Genomic DNA, 20,228 nt, shown 5'->3' on the forward strand with positions numbered 1-20,228 from the left:
GCCCAAACTGGGCTCACACCAGACCAACATGATGCCGTGTGCTTTCCTGCCTCAGGGCCTTTGCACATACAGTTCTTCCCACCCAGCCTGCCCTTCCTTGGCATCTCTCTTGACATCTTCCCTTCCCTCCAACAGTAAGTTCCACCGTCATGCAGTCTTTGTTCATCCCTCAGTGGGATGAGCTCATCTTCTCAGGAGCACCCCTAGCCCTAGCCCAGCCCTACCCAGCAGTACCTTGTTGCCCCTCTGGGGCGTGCCTGTGTGCTGAGTCACTTCAGTTGTGTTCAACTCTGTGACTCTATGGGCTGTAGCCTGCCAGGTTCCTCTGTCCATGGGATTCTGCAGGCATACATACTAGAGTGGGTTGTCATTTCCCGGGATCTTCCTGACCCAGGGATCAAACCTGGATCTCCTGCATTGCAGGCAGATTCTTTACCACTGAACCACTGGGGAAGCCCCCTCTCTGGGACAGGGGACATATTTGAGAACACATTGCTGTCCTAAGAAGCAAGCAGCTTTTCCCATGTCTTTGCATCCGTGGTTTCTGCCTGGAATGCTCTCCCTTTGCTCTCTCGCTTTCCTGGCAAACGTCCCCATCTTTGAGACCCACATAGACCCACCCCCTCCTCCCATGTGTTTCTTCAGTGAACATCTGTCGAGCAGCTAGGGTGAACTAGGCACTTGAGCACCTACTGTGCGTCTGGTGCAAGGCTCTGGGGTTGTGGCAGGCTCTCAACCCTGTGTTCAAGGGTAGCAGCGGTGGAGAGCAGGATGTTTAGAGCCAAGATACAGAGGCAGGGGAGGGGAAGTGTAAAGGGCCATGGGGTGTGTGTAACAGGAGAGGGTCAGAGAGTAACCTTCAGCTGAGACCTGAAGGAAGAGCGTTAGTGGGCTGTGCTGCTGAGTCCCAGTATAGGGTTGTCCAGGAGGTTGCTCAGCCAAGAACCAGACCCAAGCCCTGATCTTGGGAAGCTCACAGCCACCTAGGGGCTCGGGCAGATAAGTCACCAGGCAGTTGAAGGGTAGTGGGATCAGTGCTTTGGTTGCAGTGAAGGAGGAGCCTAGGACACTGCAAGAGCTCAGGGGAGAGGCTGCAAATAGAGCCTAGGACGGGGGTGGTGATCAGGAAGGTTTCCTCTAGGCGGTGACACCTCACTTAACTCTTGATGGTTGATGGGTATCTGACAAGGTTCCCGCTGGGTGATGGCCCCCACATGGAAGGGCAGAGCCTGTGCAAAGGCACGGTGGCACGAGAGCAGTTTGTTTTGGGAACCTGAGAGTGGTGTAGTGAGGCTGGAGGGAGGGATGCTGTTGGGATGTATCTGTCCGGATGCATGTGACCAGCAAGGCCTCCTTAACAAAGGCCTCTGGGCCACCCTGGAGAGTTTGAACTGTGTTCCCAAAGTTATGGCAACCCAATAAGGATTTTACACAGGAGAGTGAGTGAGAAAGTGGACAGGCTTTCCTTTGTCTGACTTTGGCTCCCAAAGTCCCCGGATAGGAAAGGGGAATCCCTTTCTGACTGCACTCCTGGCTTGGGTCTGGGATGGGGCTCGAGGGCTGTTGTGGGACTTTGAACAAGCTCCTGGCCCTCTCTGAGTTCAGGTCTCCTGGGTAAACCTGCAGGGCCTGAGGCCAGAGTCCTAATGGGGCCATAGGCGGGGGCTGGGGTGTCTTGCTTGGCCAAAGCTGGCTGAACTGTTAGTGTTATTAAAAATATTCCTTAAAAAGTCATGTAGCCACACTGCAGAAAAGTCAAGAATAGAGAAATGAAGTAAACCCAAACCTACCCCATTTCTGTCCCCACACACCAATGCTAGTATTTTGGTCTTTTCTTCCAGCACCTGGTTTTTATATAGATGGCATTGCTCTATCTATACAAATAATTTAAAACTCTCCCCCCACCCCCATTATTGTTGTATCACGAGTGTTTTCTAAATGACTGCACGGTGGTTTTAATCCTTTCTAATGGATCTAGTGTCAGGGTGGAGAGCATGAGCTTCGGAGTTTCTGAGTTCAAATCACCCACACACTGCATAACTTCGGGCAAGTTACCTAATTTCTCTGTGCCTCAGATCTTTGTGAGGTCGATATGAATGTAAAATGAGTCATTACAATGCCAGTAAACATTGGCCATTATCAACGACTATAGACTGTGTCACTGTGTAACATGATTTACAGAGCCATCCCCCTGTTTAAAATTTTGGCTGCTCCAGGTTTTTGCTACTGTTCTGAAAACAAACAAACAAAAAACCACTGAAGCAAACAGCTTTGTGCATAAACCTTGGTCTATATTTGGGGTATTTTCTGGGGACAGATGACCAAGAATAGGATCGCTAGACCAGGAAGTTTGAACGTTTTTATAGAGCTCCTGACACATTATTGCCAGATTGTTTTCAGAAATGACTTCCAATTTACACTCCCAGAAATAATGCAGGAGAGTGCCAATTTCACCATACCCTCACCAGCACTGAGCATTACCATGTTCTTATTGCTTTTTGCTATTTTAACATGTGAAGCTCATTTAATTTTCGCTGCTAGGGAAGCAGAACCATTTCTATGTTTATTAGCTGTTAATAACTTTTTTGGGTCTGCTAGTCTACAGCACACAATCTCTTCTTAGATCAATTAGGAAGATAGGGCTTAAGATACAGGAAATAGGGAAGAGTTAAACACAGGGGACAACATAGTGCCAGAGTGGGTGGCGGGGACTCAGAGGAGGGGGAGGGGACTTTCCTCTGGGCCATGACACTTTCAGTTCCCTCTGCTTAGACTATTCATTCTTTCAAACATTTATCAGGTACTTTTTGGCTTAAAGGTAAATGACTCAGCCTCTATTGTGCCCTGACAGAGAGCATGTCCAACTGCAGAGATGGATGAGAAAACAGACAGAAGATGGAATGGCAAGTGTCTGATGATGGAAATGCAAGGCACAGAGGGAACAGAGAAGAGGGGCGCCCAACATAGCCTCGCAGTCCCGGAAGGCTTCCAGGAGGAAGTGGCCTTTAAACTGGGGCCTAAGGAATTAGTTTTAGTTAACCAGTGAAATGGGGGAATGCAGAGAGTTCCAGGGAGAGGTGAGGAAGTGAGAAGGGAAGTGGAGCACTGGGGAAGTCCTCGGTCTGGCTGTTCAGAGCGGAAGGTGGAAAGAGCCAGTGAGGCCAAAGAGGTCAGCAGAGGCCAGTCACGGAAGGCCTCAGGAATCCAGACCTGGTCTGGAAGGAACGAGGGAGCCATTAAATATTCTCACGAGGGGAATGTTGTGATCTGATTTGTATTTTAGAAATAGCAGAGGGACTGCAATAGGAGAACAGAATGGGAGGCGTGCGTAGAGGTGAGGGTCCCTCAGAGGAGGCTCTTGGAATAGCTGAGGCCAGAGCAGAAGGGGGCCAGGACCAGGGCAAGGAAGGTGGTAGAAATACTCCTGGATGGATCCTGGCCAACACCTGCCAGGACCCACCCCGTCCTGTGTGCCTGGAGGATGGGGCCTGTGTGGGATTCAGCATGTGACTATCAGCTGAGCGCCCACCACCACTGACCCTGATCCTGCCTGCTCCCCGCTGCCTCCAGACCCTTGTATGTTGCTCCACCCCTCCCCCCGGTTACCAACCACTTTCTTTCTCTCCTTTTTTAAAGAATAAATTTATTGTTTTCATTATAAAAGCAACAACATTGCAGAGTATTTGGAAATCAGAGAAACAAAGACAAAAAAACCAGGTTAGTTCCAGCCGCCTCCCCCAGCACTGCCAGCCTCCCTCTGGGCGTGGTTCCCCGCAGCTTGCTTTTTCTGACGCAGGTTTTTATTTTTGCCTCTTTGTAATCATAGTATCTGGACAGTTTTGGGTCCTGCTCTCTCCCATTTGCTTGTTGGGAGCTAGTTCCCTGGTGGCCATGGGGTCTGGGCAAATCTCATTTTTTAACGTATCTGGGCTGGCCCAGGGATGGGGTGGGTAGGACAAAAGTTGCTTAAATATACCCTCTGTTCTGCAGTGGGCAAAGCTAATCACCTTCCCCTTGGGCTGCCCCTTTTTCTTTGCAACTGTTTGTGTAGGCCTGAACCTCCCCAGGTGGGAGGGCCTGGCACCAGGTGTAACCCTTCCCCTGCCCCTAGTTCCCCTTTGTGGAGCTTGCTAGGCTGCCCTCAGGGGCCACTCTCCTGGGAAAGCATGATGGACTGACTTGGTTTGCCATCCATGCCCAGCTCTGTGACCTCAGGCAAGTTACTTAACCTCTCTGGACCTCAGTTTTCTCATACATACAATGGGTCTATTGCAACAGTGAAATAATGGCTATAAAATGCCCTGACACCTTTCTTGCCCTACTGTAAGAGTTCAGGAAAAGATGGTTGATATTGTACTTTCTCATTCTGCAAAGAGTTTCTGAGACCACCTTGGACCAGATGCTGGAATGGCAGAAGGGAACTGAGCTCTACCTGTGTACAGAGCTCAGTCTGGTGGGGAGGTCACCCAGGGAAACATGACTGCGCCAGAATGTGATCACCCCTGCACTCCTGCAGATCTGGGTGGCGTCCTACCTCCATCACTTGCTAGCTGTGTGACTTTGGGCAGATTGGTCGACCTCTCTGAGCTGCAGTTTCCTCTTCTGTTAGGCGCATATCTCACGGTGACGTGATGCGTGCAACATACTCAGCACAGTGCCTGGCACTTAGTAGGTGTTGAAATCAATAGTAGCTGCCATTTTTATTATTACTGTTATTGTTATTCCCATATACAAGGTGCTGTTGGGAACACAGAGGAGTGACTGACTGGGGGTTCAGGGAAAGCTCCGTAGAAGAGGGAACACTTGAGCTGGGTCTTGAAGGATGAGTAGAAGTTCACCAAGTGGGAAAGGACACTCTAGGTAAGGAGCCTGTGATTCCAGGTTGAAACCTGTCAATGAGGGGTTTGTTCTTTGGGTGACTAAGGCATCGTGTTCATCCCAACTCCCCTGAGTGCCCCTCACCGCCTCCCTCTGGGTCTGCTTGGGGGCTTTGTGCTCCCACCCTCCTGTCATAGCATCCACCTGTGACTCTGTCCTGGAGGTTGTGGGGTCCCGCTCACGGGAGTTGCCGTGTCCCCATCTGTTGATGTTTGGGATCACAGATCTGTGTCTGTCAGAGTTTGGTGCTGTCTGTCTGCCTGCATGTTCCTGTGACTCTGTCTGTCTGTGTTGGTATCCAGGGGACCTCCCAGGCCACACCGTGGTGCTGGGGGGCAACCTGCATGCTTCCTTGGTCTCCAGCTCTAAAAAATAGCCAGGCCTTCTTGGTCATTCTCCTCCCTGGCCCAGGGTAGCTCCTGCCTCTCACCTCCGTTCTATTTCCTGGGGACCTTCAACCGGTTCCCTCCCACTGCTGCCTCTCCTAGCTTCTCCAGTCCCACCTACGCTCAGCAGGCAGAGGGGCCTTTCTAAACCACAGATTCTGTCCCATTACCCACCTTCTTCAAGTCTAGACCCCAGGCCTCAAATTCAGGAACTGCCTTTCTAGGTCTAGCTGTGGCCAATGGCTCCAGCCTCACGTCCTGTCTCACGTCCACACTGATCACTTTAGCTACCCTCCCACACCATGCTGTTTCTCACCTTGGACTTTTGTTAAGACTGCTGCTTCCACCAGCAATGTTCCCCACTCCTTCTTTGCCTGGCTAACTTCCACTCATCCTTTAAGACCCAAAGCACATATCACCTCTGCTGGAAAGTCCTCTCTGATCTTTTCTTTGCATCCTGAGCTCTGGGCTGCTCATCCCTGACTTGGGGGGTAAGAATAAGTGACTTGCCCAAGATCACACAGCTAGTGTTTTGGAGCCAAGATTTGAACCTGGGTGCCCTGGGCTCCAACTAAGGCAGGTTGTTCCATGGTCCAGGTGAGGGGACAGTAGCTAGGACTTGTGAAGAGGATACAGTGGATCTGAGAGAGTTTGGAAATAGAATCCTGGGGACGTGGCTGGTGGTGGGTCTGAGCTGGGAAGGGGGAGGTCAGGGTCCGTGGCAGGAGCACCTGGGCAGGTTGGGATGCCCTACTCAGAGGGGATGCCTAGAGGGTTACGTATCCCAGGGGAAGGCCAAGTCCAAACTGAACAGCCCATGAGAGGTCAGGGAGATAACTGGAAAGTGGTCCTGGAGCTCTAGGGGGCAGCCAGGTCTAGGGGTGGAGACCTGGGGATTTTCTGGTATTTGAAGTCCTGGAGTGGATGGACCATCCAGGGACTGGGGCTGGTGGAAGGAGGAGGCTCCCGCTCACCCTGAGAAGCCTAGGCTGTGGAGGTGCAAGCTGGGAAAGAGAGTGAGAAGATGTGGAACCCAGGGCTCATAGCACTGATCTCCAAGGGTCAGGGTGGCTGGGAGGCCATGAAGGATAGGACTGGGAGGTGGCCCATTGGCTTTGACCACATGGAGGTCCCTGGTGGCATGTGGCAGGTCTCATAGGCCAAAATTCTTTTTTTTTCACAGAAGAAAAATAAGTGTCTGCTTCCTCCACTTGGCTCGGGGCCCCCAGAGGACAGGGCTCTTCTCTTTGCCTTTGATTCCCAGCACCAGTCCCCAGTTTGGCCCAGAGGATGTATCCAGAGCCAATGGATGGGTAGATGGGCAGGCAGGTGGCTCTACAAGATGTTTCATTGACCCATCTGACTTTTTTCACCTTTTTGAGCAAGAAAAATAAAATGACACCTTGCTCGCCCTACTGCAAGGATCAGGGCTGTGTATCTTGGGGCCCACCACCCCGAGTCTTGGCTCCTTCTGGAGCTCTGAAGCCCAGTCTGTATGTCCTGCCCAGTTGCCAGCATGTCTCCTCTGCCCGTCTGGCCTGGACACTCAGCCTCCTCTGCCCCCGGTTCTTCTGTCCCCCGGTGCTGTCCTCAGGCTCCTCCCGCTGACCTTGGTCCTCTGAGCTACCTGGCTGCCCCGCCCAGCACACTCCCTGATGCCTCCTCACAGCCAGCATTCCTTCCCAACCGCTAGCTCAGCCTTCAGGATGCTGCTGGCTGGCCTCTGTCTCTCCCCACTTCACCACTCTCCAGCTCTCTTTGGTGTTAGTGGGTAGCTGCTCACTGTCCCAAACCTGCTCCATGTCTGCTCAAACTGTTGCCTCCACCTGGATGCCCTTCTGCCTTATACACCTGTCCTAAGCAGATATCTAGCCACTTCTCTCCTGCTTAAAATCTCTCTCAACACAGGTCTGCGTGGCTTAGCTTGGCCCCAGCCACCTTCCCACCCTGTCTTGCAGGTCCTAGGACTGCACAGATGCACACTCACCTCGAAGGTTTGTTGAGGGGCTCATGTGAGATGTTCTTGATGCACCTCTAGCAATGAGCCGGACCCCTCAATAAGGGCTCAGAAAATCCACCCCTCCCCCTGCCCGCCTTCGCTAACACAGGTAGATGTACACCAGGATCTGGAGCACTGACCCAGTCATGGAGTTCCTTAAGCCCAGCCCGAGAAGGACACAGAGGAGTGAGCGCTGTGTGGATCAGATTCCATGACCCAGGGCAGACCCTGCTCCCTGTCCAGGGTTAGGGGTGGTTCCCTCCCTGATCAGGCATCTGATAAGTGGCAGAGAGGATGCTCTATCCCAGCTATGGGACCCCCTACCTCCCTGACCAGTGAGGGGCTTTGGGAAGCCTGGAATTGGCGTTGAACTCAAGAGGAGGAGAGGACAGCTCCCCTGGACCAGTCCAAGGAACGGTTGGGTACAGTGGGCAGAGCGCTGGGCCAGGGCAGGAAAGAGGCATAGGGGCCTGTGTCAATCCCATTTTACAGATGAGAAAAACGGAGGTTCAGATTGCCGATGCCCAACACTGCAGGGCAGTGCTTCCTTCTGTTTCCCCATCTGTGTGGCCAGGAGCAAGTGCTTCCCTGGTGGTGGCCTAGCTTCCTCCTCTGCGAAATGGGGGTGCAGATCTTCCCAGCTTCCTAGGGCTCTGGTGAGAATGCTGCTGGATACAGAGGGTGTTGTACACCGTCAACAGTGGTGGATAATTGTGTGGGATTGCCTTTAAAATGAGTCTGATTATTTATTCCTTCATTTATTCATTCTATCCCGCAACTCACATTGTTGATCACCTTTGGGCCTAGGCACTGATGATGCCAAGTTGAATGAGACAGGTGTCTTCAATTCCCAGTCCTCTCTGAGGCAGCTCCCCAGCTCCCCTTTCCCTCAGCCCTGGAGCCTCCCTACCCTGGCTCTACAGCTCAGATGACTGCACATTTTCCCCCGTGGACAACAGCAGGGGAGGGACAGGTCTGAGACTTCTGAATGGAAGGCTAGTGGGTACCATGCCATCCTAACAGGACCTGTCCACAGTCCTAGTCAGGATGCTTTGTCCTTCCTCCGAACAGCTGGAGGGACTGATGAGCTGGATGTTGGGAGTCTGGCAGATCAGAGTGGGGATCTCAGCTCACTGCTTACTTGCTGTGTGACCTTGACCAAGTCACTCTACCTCTTTGAACTTCAGTTGTAAAGTGGGGATAAGGAATGTACCTGCCTTTTAGTGTCAGTGTGCCTGGCACAAGGTGGGTACTTAGTAAATGGCAGCCTCCTCACTGGTTTTACTGTGTTGAGGGACCTGGAGCAGTCAGGGAGAACTCCAGGCAGGAAGTGCTGGTATTGGGTTGTGAGGGATGGGCTGGGTTGGATGGGTGGAAAGAAGGGCAGCTTGGTGTTTGTGCGTGGTGGAAACAGGAAGGCTTTTAGAGCTGCCTGGCCACCCAAGAGGAGGGCACTCTGATTCCCAGCTGGCCAGACTCAGACCCAATCCGACCCCCAGGCTGGGAGTGAGAGGCAAGACTTTTATACACAGGTATTGAGTCATATGCATGTGGATATTTGTTCCACCAAGGACTAGGGTTTGCAAAACACATTCCCCAGAGGAAGCAACTTGAGCAAATCTGATGTCTAGTCTTGACTCTTGGCACCCTAGCCCTGTGGTCTTGGACAGGTCTCTTCCCCTCTCTCCAAGCCTCAGTTTCTTCACCAAAAAGTGGGATAATAGCTCCTGTGACAACTCCTCAAGTAAAGATCACAAGCAATAATTTATATAAACGATCTTTCTTAAAGCGTTGAGATTAGGTTGTATCCTTACAGAGGGTTTTTTTTTCCTGAAACTCTCTGCCTGCAATTCCAGTAGGGCTTCTCCCGCTTGTAGAGCCAGGAAAAAAAGGTTAAAGACACTTCATTTCAGCCTTGCCTGTCAAAAGAAGCAGTTCCATGTAAGCGACCAATACCAGTAGGCATTTAGTTTAGTGCTTTCTGTAAGGGACAGATAAAGAAGAGAAATTTGATAGGGAGCGAGACTTCATGGAATACCCCTGTCCAGCAGTCTCTGTACGTCACTTCTTGACTTACTGTAGGGCCACAGGAAGACATGAATCCTTTGAAAGACAAAGATAGCTTTGAAGGCCCACCCTTCATAGTGCCCTGGTTGCAAAGCCCTTCTCACTGCACAGGAACTTGCCAGAGGTGAGGGCCACCAGACAAATTGTCCCATCCTTCTACTGAAGGGTCCCAAGCCTCAGGCCTCTTCATTCCCCTCTTAAGTACAGTGTTCTGACACATCCTTATAAGCACAATGTTGTACCTGGCCATGTTTGTTTCTTGAGAACTTTCCAGAGGTACAGTTCCCTGGGTCAAAAAATACTGTAATCATTTGAGTCCCCATAAATCATCCTGCCAAATTGCCCTTCACACACAGAGGCTGTAACCTGGTGACCCAAGTTGGCGGCTGTGTTCTGTGGGTCAGAAGGGCAGGGGTCAGGGAGGGGCAGTTGCCTCTGCTCTGCGGCCATTGACAAGGTTGCCCCAGGACTCCTCAGTTTGTCCCTGGGCAGCAGACTTGTGTGTCTAATCCATGGGGTTGGCTCTGCAGCCTAGAGTCTGTGGGGGGGCAGGGATTAGTCCACTGGCATCAGGGTGATTTGGGAGGGGTGAGCTGGGGGGTGCTCTGTTTAGGATAGGACCTTTCTCTCTCGGGCCCACTGTGGGAAACGCTGAATTCCAGAGCTTCAGCCTGGAGGTGTGGTTCTCTGGGTCTGCGGGATGTCCTGCTCTGCTGTGGGGTGAGGGACCCACGGGGGCAGGGATCCCAGACACTGGCCCCGACTTGAGCGGGCATAGCTGATGGGAGCTCACCCTTGGCCGATGGGGAGGGCCCTCTTCCCTGTGACAGTCGCTCTCTCCCCGCAGGATGGCCGAGCCTCGATTTAACAACCCCTACTTCTGGCCCCCTCCTCCCACCATGCCTAGCCAGGTAAGAGGAAGCGTCGCCCCTCCTGCCGCCCTCCCCTTCTCGGAGCTGCTTGGGTTTGCGCCAGGCTTTAGCTGCTGCCTGCGGGACGAGGGGTTCAAGGGTGGCCTGGCGGCCCGGGGCCGGGGCCGGGTACGGCCCAAGCCCTCTCAGTCCCTCTCCGCTCCCTCCCGCAGCTGGACAACCTGGTCCTGATTAACAAGATCAAGGAGCAGCTGATGGCGGAGAAGATCCGGCCGCCTCACCTGCCGCCTACGTCGGCCTCGTCGCAGCAGCCGCTGCTCGTGCCACCGGCGCCGGCCGAGAGCAGCCAAGCGGTCATGTCGCTGCCCAAGCTGCAGCAGGTGCCGGGCCTGCACCCGCAGGCTGTGCCGCAGCCCGACGTGGCGCTGCACGCGCGGCCGGCCACCAGCACGGTCACAGGTACGAAGGGGCCGGGTGGGCGGGGCTGGTGAAGACTGGGCGGGGACTACCTGGGAGGGGCGTGGTCATGCCGCCCGCAGCGGGGCGGGGCAGGCAGGGCCTGGGACGGGGGTGGAGCTTCCAGACTTGCGGTCCTCTATCTTGTTGACCTGCTATACCAAGCCAGCCAGAGGGGGCCGAGGTTGGGTTGCTTGCCCGTCAAGGAAGCCAAGTCAGGAATTTCAAGGAAGCCAATTCCAGCGAATTTCTGGAATCCAGAGGAGAACCCTAACCAGACTTGTGCGGGGGATTGAAGGGTGAGGGAAGACTTCCTTGGGTGGGTCCCCATGCGAGGAAGAGTTGGTGGTTGACTAGGGGAAACAGCAGCACGTGCAAAGTGAGGATGTGTGTCTAAAGCAAGAGCAGGACAGCGTCCAGGTGGGGAAGACCAAAGGGTGATGAAACTCATCACCATCACGTGGCAGCTAACTCCAGGTGAGCATTTGTGTTCATCAGTGTTCACTCCCAGCCCGTTCGGTGAGGTGGCTGCCTTTTATAGACTGAAGTACAAAAAACAGCAGCTTCCTGTGGTTCACCCTAACGTCTCCATTCAGCAGATGAGCGAACTGCGGCCCAGTTTCACAGCCAGTAAACGGCCGAGACAGGCAGTGTGGTTCCAGAGCCCAGGCGTGAACCCTGTCGCTCTGCCGGGGCTCTGCTGAGGCACCAGATTGTGAAGGACCCCGTGGGCCACTTGGGCAGTTTGGATTTTTACCTTCAGGCAGTGGGAGCCCGTGGAAGTAGGTGAGGTTAGAGAGCTGGGTCTCTGGCTGTGAGGTGGAGACTTGGCTTGGTGGGAGACTGGCATGGAGGCAGGGAGAGCTGCAGGAGAGGGTGGTGGCCTGGGCCAGGCAGCGGCAGAGAGGATGGAGAGAAGGGAAAAGAACTGAGGGATGCTGAGGAGGAAGAGCCCACAGGGCTGGGTGCTGGGCTGGATGAAGGAGTGAGGAGTGGGAGGATGGGCACCAGGGACACCCAGGCATTGCCAGTGAGATGGAATCATAGGAGGAGCGGGGTAGGGGACTGACTGTGAGCCCAGTCCTGCATAGATTGAGGCTGTGGGCTGGGAAGACATCCTAGGCAATATTATGGGGCTGGGCTGCCTGGTGCCCACCTCAGCCTGCTGGACAGACTTTTCCCAGTGGCCACTGTAACTGGGCCATTGTTCCTCCTTGGGCTGGCCCCTGCCACCAGCCAGATGCGTCTCCCGCCTCCCTCTCAGAGATACTCAAGAATCTTGGGGCCCCATGAGCCTCCCTATCCAGGCCTCCTCCAGCCACCCTCTGCACATTCCCTCCTTATTATGACCTTATTAAATTTATTTTTTCATTATAAAAGTAATATTAAAAAAGTAATATAAGCATATTAAGGGAAATTTGGAAAAAAAAGAGAAACTGAGAAAAAAAAAAATCACTCATAATCCCCAGCTTGTAACCCAGCAGCTTAGAGAGCCTTTAGTCCATTTCCTTCTTTTTCCATCGTTTTTGTTTGTTTTTTAATGTGCAGGGGGTGTGTTTTGCTGAGTTTGTGGTAAGGCTATACCCATGCCTTTAACTTTCTTCTCCTACTCAACATTTTATCATAAACAAATTCAGTGCATTTTTATTATAAAGGTAATTCATAGTCATTATAGAAAATATAGAAATTGCAGACAAGCTGAAAGGAGAAAAATTAACCCTTATCCTACTATTGTTAGCATTTTCATATGTTTTCTCTGTATTTATTTTATTTTATCCTTCAATCACAGATGTAAAAAATGGATGAATTCACCAGGTAAAAGATTCAAATAATATGGAAGCAGATAACGTATGAAAATCTCCTTTTACCAACAAATTCTTTGCCCTCCCTAGAGAGAAGCACAGTTTACACCCAGTTTCGTTTGGTGTGTCTCTTTTCGGATCTATCCCTGTGCTTTCACACACGCACACGTTGTCTGTGTGTGCGTATGCCGTTGGGATGTGGGTATTTTTTGAGTCGGGGGCTCTCTCACCTGAGAGCACAGTTTGGCCTTCTTTCCCCGTCACTCGTGTCTGTGTTGTCTTCGTGGTTTCCCTGTTCTTCATCTTGTGGTGAACCGCATCTCTTTACACAGTCCCTCCTGAGGATAAGCAAACTGTGTCCAGTTTCGTCTGATCATCGTTTAGTTTGGAAGGTCCAAGTACACAGATCTTTGTCCTTATGTGCAAATAGATATCTCTTTATGGGCAATTTCTAGAATTAGAATTGCTTTGTCAAAAGTTATACACATTTGAAGTTTCACTGGCTGTTGGTAAAGCACCCTTTATTATTAAGGTTGATAAGCTTACACTCCCAGCATGTATGACACACATGTCAAATACCTGTGTCAGCTCCGGATATGATCTTTTCCAGTGCACAAGTTTTGGGTTCTTTTTTTTTTAAAGTGTAGTTTTAACTGTATGATAGATATTTTCATTTTTTGGTGTACTTTTCTTGATGTTATAAATGTTTCTAGTCCCTTTGTTTTTAAAAGAATAACTGTTAATACAGAACTTAAAAAAAGAAAAGAAAAAGTTCATTGTCAAAGAATCAGAAAGTTAAGCCAAAAAAACTGTTTTAAAATTACCGCAGTTCCACCATCCATATCACACGTTGGTGTATCTCCATCTCCTACTTAACTTTTTCTGTGCCTTAATTTTTTTTTTTAAATTTTACGAACAGTCTCCTTTTTATCGGGCAGTTGATGTTCAGTAGAGAAAATTAATCACAATTTATTGAAACCTTCCCTAGTATTGCATATTTCAGTTGCCTCTGATTTTTGCTGTTATAAATGACGTAGTAGTGAACATCTTTGTGCTTCAGAGTTTTTTGCTTGTCTGTTCTTTGTCGGGCTGATTTCCAAAGTGCCCCTGTTATAGATAATCAGACTCATGTAGTCTTCAGATGGGCTTCCCTGGTGGCTCAGTGGTAAAGAATCCACTTGCCAATGCAGGAGACGGAATTCCATCTCTGGGTGGGAAAGATCCCCTGGAGAGGAAAATGACAACCCACTCCAGTATGCTTGCCTGGGAAATCCCATGGACAGAGGAGCCTGGCGGGCTATAGATCACGGGGTTGCAAAAGAGTCAGGCACAGCTTAGTGACTAAACAACAACAGTCCTTAGGTAGCTAAAGAATCTTACGCGGCTCTCATTTATTGACCCCTGAGTAAAACTCTGCAAAGGGAAGGGGAGGCTCAGAAAGGCTGGCGACCTCTCAGAGACACACAGCTGGGTGGCGGGGGCTGACCTGGCCTCTGGCTGCCCCTCACCCCTGTCCCCACCCCCGTGTCTTCACAGGTCTGGGAATCTCCTCCCGGACCCCAGCTGTGAGCACGTCGGAGTCGAGCGCGGGCACGGGTACCAGCAGCCCGTCCACACCCACCACCACCAGCCAGAGCCGCCTCATCGCCTCGTCCCCCACCCTCATCTCAGGGATCACCAGCCCCCCCCTCCTGGACTCCATCAAGACAATCCAGGGCCATGGCCTGCTTGGCCCCCCCAAGTCCGAGCGCGGCCGGAAAAAGATCAAGGCGGAGAACCCAGGGGGGCCGCCTGTCCTCGTAGTCCCCTACCCCATCCTGGCCTCGGGAGAGACTGCCAAGGAGGGCAAGACATACAGGTGGGGGTCTTGGTGGGAGGGGTCCAGCGGGCTTGGGACAGAAGCTGGTGCCTCAGGGCTGCCTCCGGAGCCTAGCAGTGGGGGATTGCAAAGAGGGGGCCCAGGGGCTGGAAGGTGGAGGATGTGGTCCAGAGGGGTGGGGTCTCCTGACACCTCCCACCCAAAATCCCACAGCCTGGGATTTTGATAGTCTATTTCCTTCTCTGTTCAAGCAATATTGTCAACCCTCAATGTTAGAATCACCTGGAGAGCTTTTCAGAAATGCCAGTGCCAGGGCGGTACCTCCAGAAATTCTGATTTAACTTGTCGAGGGGAGGCATATGGAGGGCCTGGGATGAGCCATTTCAGAAAGCTCCCCAGATGATTATAAAGTGTCTACAGCCAGGGCAGAGAACTCACCGAGTGTTGGAGCCCCTCTCCCAGAGCCAGGGCCCAGCAGGCAGGCCTTCCGGGTGAGGTGGAAGCCTGCTTCCCAGCCTGGTGTCAGTGGGCCTCGGGGGGAGGATGTCCAGGCTGGGGGCCTGCCTGTATCCCCCCACCCCGGACCCTCCTCCCAAAGCTCTGGCCCTGGTGCAGGGTCTCTGACACAGAGGGCCTCCCCTCAGCTCTCCAGGCATCGGTCGGAGGGATCTTCCCAGGGTGAAGCTGCCTCTTGCCCGCAGGTGTAAGGTATGCCCGCTGACCTTCTTCACCAAGTCCGAGATGCAGATCCACTCCAAGTCGCACACAGAGGCCAAGCCCCACAAGTGCCCGCACTGCTCCAAGTCCTTTGCCAACGCCTCCTACCTGGCCCAGCACCTGCGCATCCACCTAGGCGTCAAGCCCTACCACTGCTCCTACTGTGACAAGTCCTTCCGACAGCTCTCCCACCTCCAACAGCACACCAGGTGAGTGGCCAGCCTGGGGCTGCCCCGCTGCAGCTGGCTTCAGCTCGGCCCTTCTCTAAGTGCCTTCCCCAGACTCCTTTGCTTGGCGTACAAGGCCTTCTGTGATACAGCCTCTTTGGTGCTCCCTGGCCTCAGCTCTCACTGCTTGCCCTTCCCACCATTTGTCGTCTGTAGGTCTTCGCATGTGTTATGTCCTTTACCTGACACACCATCCCCCTCCTTTCCCTTGTTTTTCTGGCCCTCTCTTGTCCATCTCTCAGTAAAACCTCCTCCAGGAAGCCCTCCCTGGCCCCCTGTGCTAGTTCCATAGCCCTTGGGCTTCCCCATCCAAGCAGTGGTAGACTGTCTTCGACTTGCCTGGTTATTTACCCACCACCCCCAATATATTGGGGATTCTCGAAGGTGAGGGCCCAGTCTCCTCCATTTCCACACCCCCAGTGGGTGGCACATAATAAGCATTGAAGCATTTATTTAATATTTGTGGAATAAATAGAACTGACTTTTCCAGGGCATGTGATTCATCCCTTTAACGAATATTTACACAGCCCCCGCCACGAGCAAGGATGCCCCTCGGTGCTGGGAATACAGCAGTGGACAAAACAGAGACAGAGTCCTGCCCTCTTAGGGTGTACAGTCTAGTTGAATGTGCGAAAGGGAGATTCAGAGATAGACGTGCTTTAAGGGAAAAAAGTTTTTGCAGGGGAATACAGGCATCAGACTGGCTCGCCAAATAAAAACACCATAGTATTTAAAGAAATAAACTAAAGGTTACCAAATTATAGTTCATCTCTTCAGAGGGAAAGAAGCCCAGCAGTTTTCTCGCATGATGGTTCTTGTATCTATAAGCACGGCTGTCTGCCAATATCAGCATTACGAAAGTCAGGATAAAATAGTTTCTGCTGCGGAATTTGTAACTCACAGAAAGTGCTCAGGGGTTGCTGTCTTTTGGGCGCTAAGACTAGACAGAGGGACCTGAGGTTTGGTTTTGTTGTTGTAATTTATCCATTTCTGTCCATTGTCTTTGTATGCTTTGTCCCAGGGTGCAAGATGTTATATCTGTTTCTCTGACTTTGAGGCATGATGAGTAGGTTTGATGGTAAGGAACAAATAACAGGATGACCTCAAGATGGCATCAGTCTGCTTTTCTCATCCCCATGCCTCCTAAGGCATGGATTTGACCACGAAGATTAGTTTCAGAAACTTTCTGATTTTGTCATGATTTTACTTTTTGAAGTTTGGCTAGCTTTATGGATATGCACGCATGCCAAGTCGCTGCAGTTTGATTCTCTGCAATGCTATGGGCTGTAGCCTGCCTCTGTCCGTGCCATGCCCTCCTCCAGAGGATCTTCCTGACCCAGGGATCTGGACCCTGCATCTCTTAATGTCTCCTGCATTGGCAGGCAGGTTCTTTATCACTGATACCACCTGGAAAGCCCAGTGAAGTGCTGATCAATAAACAAAGTCCCTCTGCTTGTTTGGTTATTAAAAGTAGAGCATGTGACCCCCCCAAGGTTTGAGAGTTAACTTCTGTCAGGAGATTTTCTAAGGCCCCAGGCTATAAGTTTAGTCTGTGTATGTGTGAAAAGATTTTTCTTACCATGTTATCTAATCGAAGATCTATCTAAGTTCCTACAGAAGATTAGGAACCTAGAACCATCACATTTCACCTCTTGTCAGGTTGTGCCCATACAGCCTGTAATGGGAAAGTTACCATCTGTTGGGAGAATCCCTAGTTTGTCAGTGTTTCTGGGCTGGCAGGAATGACTTTGCTCATAACCTTAAAGGCAAGGATTCCACAAGCCATGGAGTAGATTCAGTCCAGTTTCCTGGAAGCCTGGGGAGGCTGTATTCCCACTTACGAAGTACAGGCCTTGTTTCTTGCTATCATGCCGTCATACCTAATTAAACGAAATTTGTCTTTAAATGTGACATTTCTGGCATGGTCATGGTTACAAATTTGATTTACCCAATTATATCCCATTAGGAAGGAGGACAGCTTCTTAGTGAACCTGTTTAGAGAAACGAATGGTTCTACGAAGGAAAAGTCTCAGTAAAGGCACTTTGAGTATTTTTTAGCAATCATTCTGGGTAGATTTGTAGACACGGCCAATTACATGTCTTTTCAATAGAACTATCATTTTAAAATTTCCTTGATATTTCATCAGTTTATATCTATGTTAAATTTGTATAGTCCCCCTGCACCCTATCCTCTGCGATTCTGCAGGGCTAACTGGAGCAAGGAACCATTTAAGGAATATTCTAGTCCAGTTTGTTCAAATATAGCCCCCTAAATTGAATAATAGTGGTAGATCAAAGGAAAGAAAAGGGGGCTTTCTCATATATTGGTGATGGCTCAGTTGGTAAACAATCTGCCTGCAATGCAGGTGACCTGGGGTCGACCCATGGGTCAGGAAGATCCCCTGGAGGAGGAAATGGCAACCCACTCCAGTACTCTTGCCTGGGAAATCCCATGGACAGAGGAGCCTGGCGGGCTACAGTCCACGGAGTCGCAAGAGTTGGACATGACTTAGCAGCTATTTCTGTTAGAAGATAGAGTATTTACTGCAGTTAAATCACTTTTATCCAGCCCCAGGTCATAATTCTTGTTCCCTGATCTTGGGGAGTTAGTCTGCTTTGCAAAGTCATCTCCTTCTGGACTAAGGACTTGGATCCTGGCTGTCTTGGCCTCAGGCAGTGTAGGTCGTGGTGATGGGGCATCTTGGAAGCCTGTGCCCTGGGTCTCTTCCCAAAGTGTAAAGAGCCAGTGCACTGGCCCAGTCCTCTCCTGAGGCCATGCACTCCTGATGTTACTTTCAGAAGGCTCAAGCTCTGACCTGAAGCACAGGGCTTTACGCACGTGTGAGGCAGAGAGCCAGATGTGTTGCTAAGATTGAATGACTCTGGTCTATTCATCATATAATCAACAAAATCAGAATGGAGGAGAGTGGGGTCCTCTGTTCAGGTGTGATGTATAATCAGTTGTTCAGATTCAGAGCAAATTTTTTTAAACTTTTTACTTTGTATTGGGGTATAGCTGATTACCAATGTTGTGATAGTTTCAGGTAAACAGGGAAGGGACTCAGCCATACATATACATGTATCCATTCTCCCCCAAACTCCCCTGCCATCCAGGCTGCCACGTGACATTGAGCAGAGTGCCCTGTGCTATACAGTAGGTCCTTGTTGGTTATCCATTTTAAGTATAGCAGTGTGCACATGTCTATCCCAAACCCCCTAATTATCCCTTTCCCCCGTTCTTCCCACTGACAATCATAAATTCATTCTCTTAAGTGTGAGCCTTATCCTATTTTTAAGTAAGTTCATTTTTCTCCTTTCCTTGTAGATTCCACATATAAGGGATGTCATAACGATATTTCTCCTCTGTGTGACTTTAGTTCACTCAGTATGACAATGTCTGCATCCATCCATGTTGCTGCAGATGGCATTATTTCGTTCTTTTGAATGGCTGAGTAATATTCCATTGTGTATATGTACCACAACTTCTTTATGCATTCATCTGTCAATGGACATCTAGGTTGCTTCCACGTCTTGGCTCTTGTGAACAGTGCTGCAGTGAACACTGGGGTGCGTGTATCCTTTTGGATCATGTTTTCCTCCAGATAGATGCCCAGGCATGGGATTGCAGGGTCATATGGTAGCTCTATTTTTAGTTTTTTAAGGAACCTCCTTGCTATTCTCCATCGTGGCTGTACCAGCTCACATTCCCACAGAGCGTATTATAGGCAGCAAAGGCACTGACTCATCATCGTGATCTTTTAATTGATCTCATAAAACAGGGGCCCCCAGCCCTCAGGCCGTGGACCAATAGCAGCCCATGGCCTGCGAGGAACTGGGCTGCATAGCAGGAGGCGAGCAGTGAGCAAGCGAGCAAAGCTTCACCTGTATTTACAGTCACTCCCCATTGCTTGCATTACCACCTGAGCTCCACCCCCTGTCAGGTCAGTGGCAGCATTAGATTCGTATAGAAGTTGGAACTCTGCTGTGAGCTGTGCCTGTGAGGGATCTAGTCTGTGTGCTCCTTATGGGAATCTAATGCCTGATGACCTGATTCCGCATAATGGTGCGTTGAATAATTATTTCATTATATGTCATCATATATATTATGCCCCATATATCATTTTATTATAGATTATGTAATAATAATAGAAATAAAGTGCACAGTAAATATAATGGGATTGAATCATACTGAAACTACCGCCCTGCCCCTCTGTGAAAAAATTGTCTTCTGCAAAACTGGTCACTGTGCCAAAAAGGTTGGGGATCACTGTCATAAAGCATGTGTTATGACTGGCACCAATAAGTAGTTAAATCTAGGAGAAAAGTCTTTTCAAAGACATTACTCTGTGGACACTTCTCGTGCTGGTCTCTGTACATGAAAATAAATTGTTGGGTTTTTTTTCTCCATCTTAAAAAGTACACAAATATATATATTTATATTACATGTGATTATATATTACATATTATATTACTATATATTATATTTATATAAATTATATGTAATTACATATATACACGCATAAAATTAACTCAGGGAGATTGAGCTTCTTTTCTTTTGATTTGCCAACTTTCTCATGCTACAAACTTCATGGACCACTGGTACTCTAGTGTTTGGCTAATTAATAAAATGCGGAGAGTACAAAACGTGCCCGCATTGGGAGCATTTGTAAAGCTGGGGAGCAAATCTTTGGTGTTGCCCAGTGGCCAGCTGGAAACTCCCAAGAGCGTCTGGGTGTGAAGGCTACCTTGATAATTTATTATTCTGAACTGGGGGCCTGGATTTGAGAAAGCTGGCAGAGGAGGCAGGGTCGGAGCGTCAGTCTGGTAGGAAATAAACCCGGGAGCAAGTGATAATTAGAGTCCTAGTGTTTTCAGAAATAGCTGTTTGTTTGAAAATAGTATTTAAGGCCGTGACCAAACAAAAAATTCACAGTCCCTTGAGGGGAAAGTATTTTGTCAGAATGTTCCTTGTTCAGGGATTGCTCTCTGTTCTTGAGGGCACAGT

The 20,228-nt window shown here is 50.2% G+C and overlaps 1 protein-coding gene across 3 annotated transcripts in view; it reads left to right on the top strand.

Moving 5' to 3' along the window:
* Positions 1-20,228, top strand: part of ZNF362 (zinc finger protein 362) — a 40,052-nt gene that overhangs the window by 9,131 nt on the left and 10,693 nt on the right. The window contains exons 1-6 of one of the 3 annotated variants that reach the window (XM_018058101.1): positions 371-3,717; positions 4,736-4,860; positions 10,178-10,241; positions 10,415-10,661; positions 13,997-14,318; positions 14,981-15,205. In XM_018058101.1, coding sequence (XP_017913590.1) covers positions 4,823-4,860; positions 10,178-10,241; positions 10,415-10,661; positions 13,997-14,318; positions 14,981-15,205 — 896 coding nt within the window. In that variant the 5' untranslated portion in view covers positions 371-3,717; positions 4,736-4,822. Of the gene's footprint in view, positions 1-370; positions 3,718-4,735; positions 4,861-10,177; positions 10,242-10,414; positions 10,662-13,996; positions 14,319-14,980; positions 15,206-20,228 lie in introns of those variants that run through there. The other 2 variants (XM_018058099.1, XM_018058107.1) reach the window with 2 other exon arrangements.

This window comes from Capra hircus, chromosome 2 (assembly GCF_001704415.2).
Source record: "Capra hircus breed San Clemente chromosome 2, ASM170441v1, whole genome shotgun sequence".
Lineage (NCBI taxonomy): Eukaryota > Metazoa > Chordata > Mammalia > Artiodactyla > Bovidae > Capra > Capra hircus.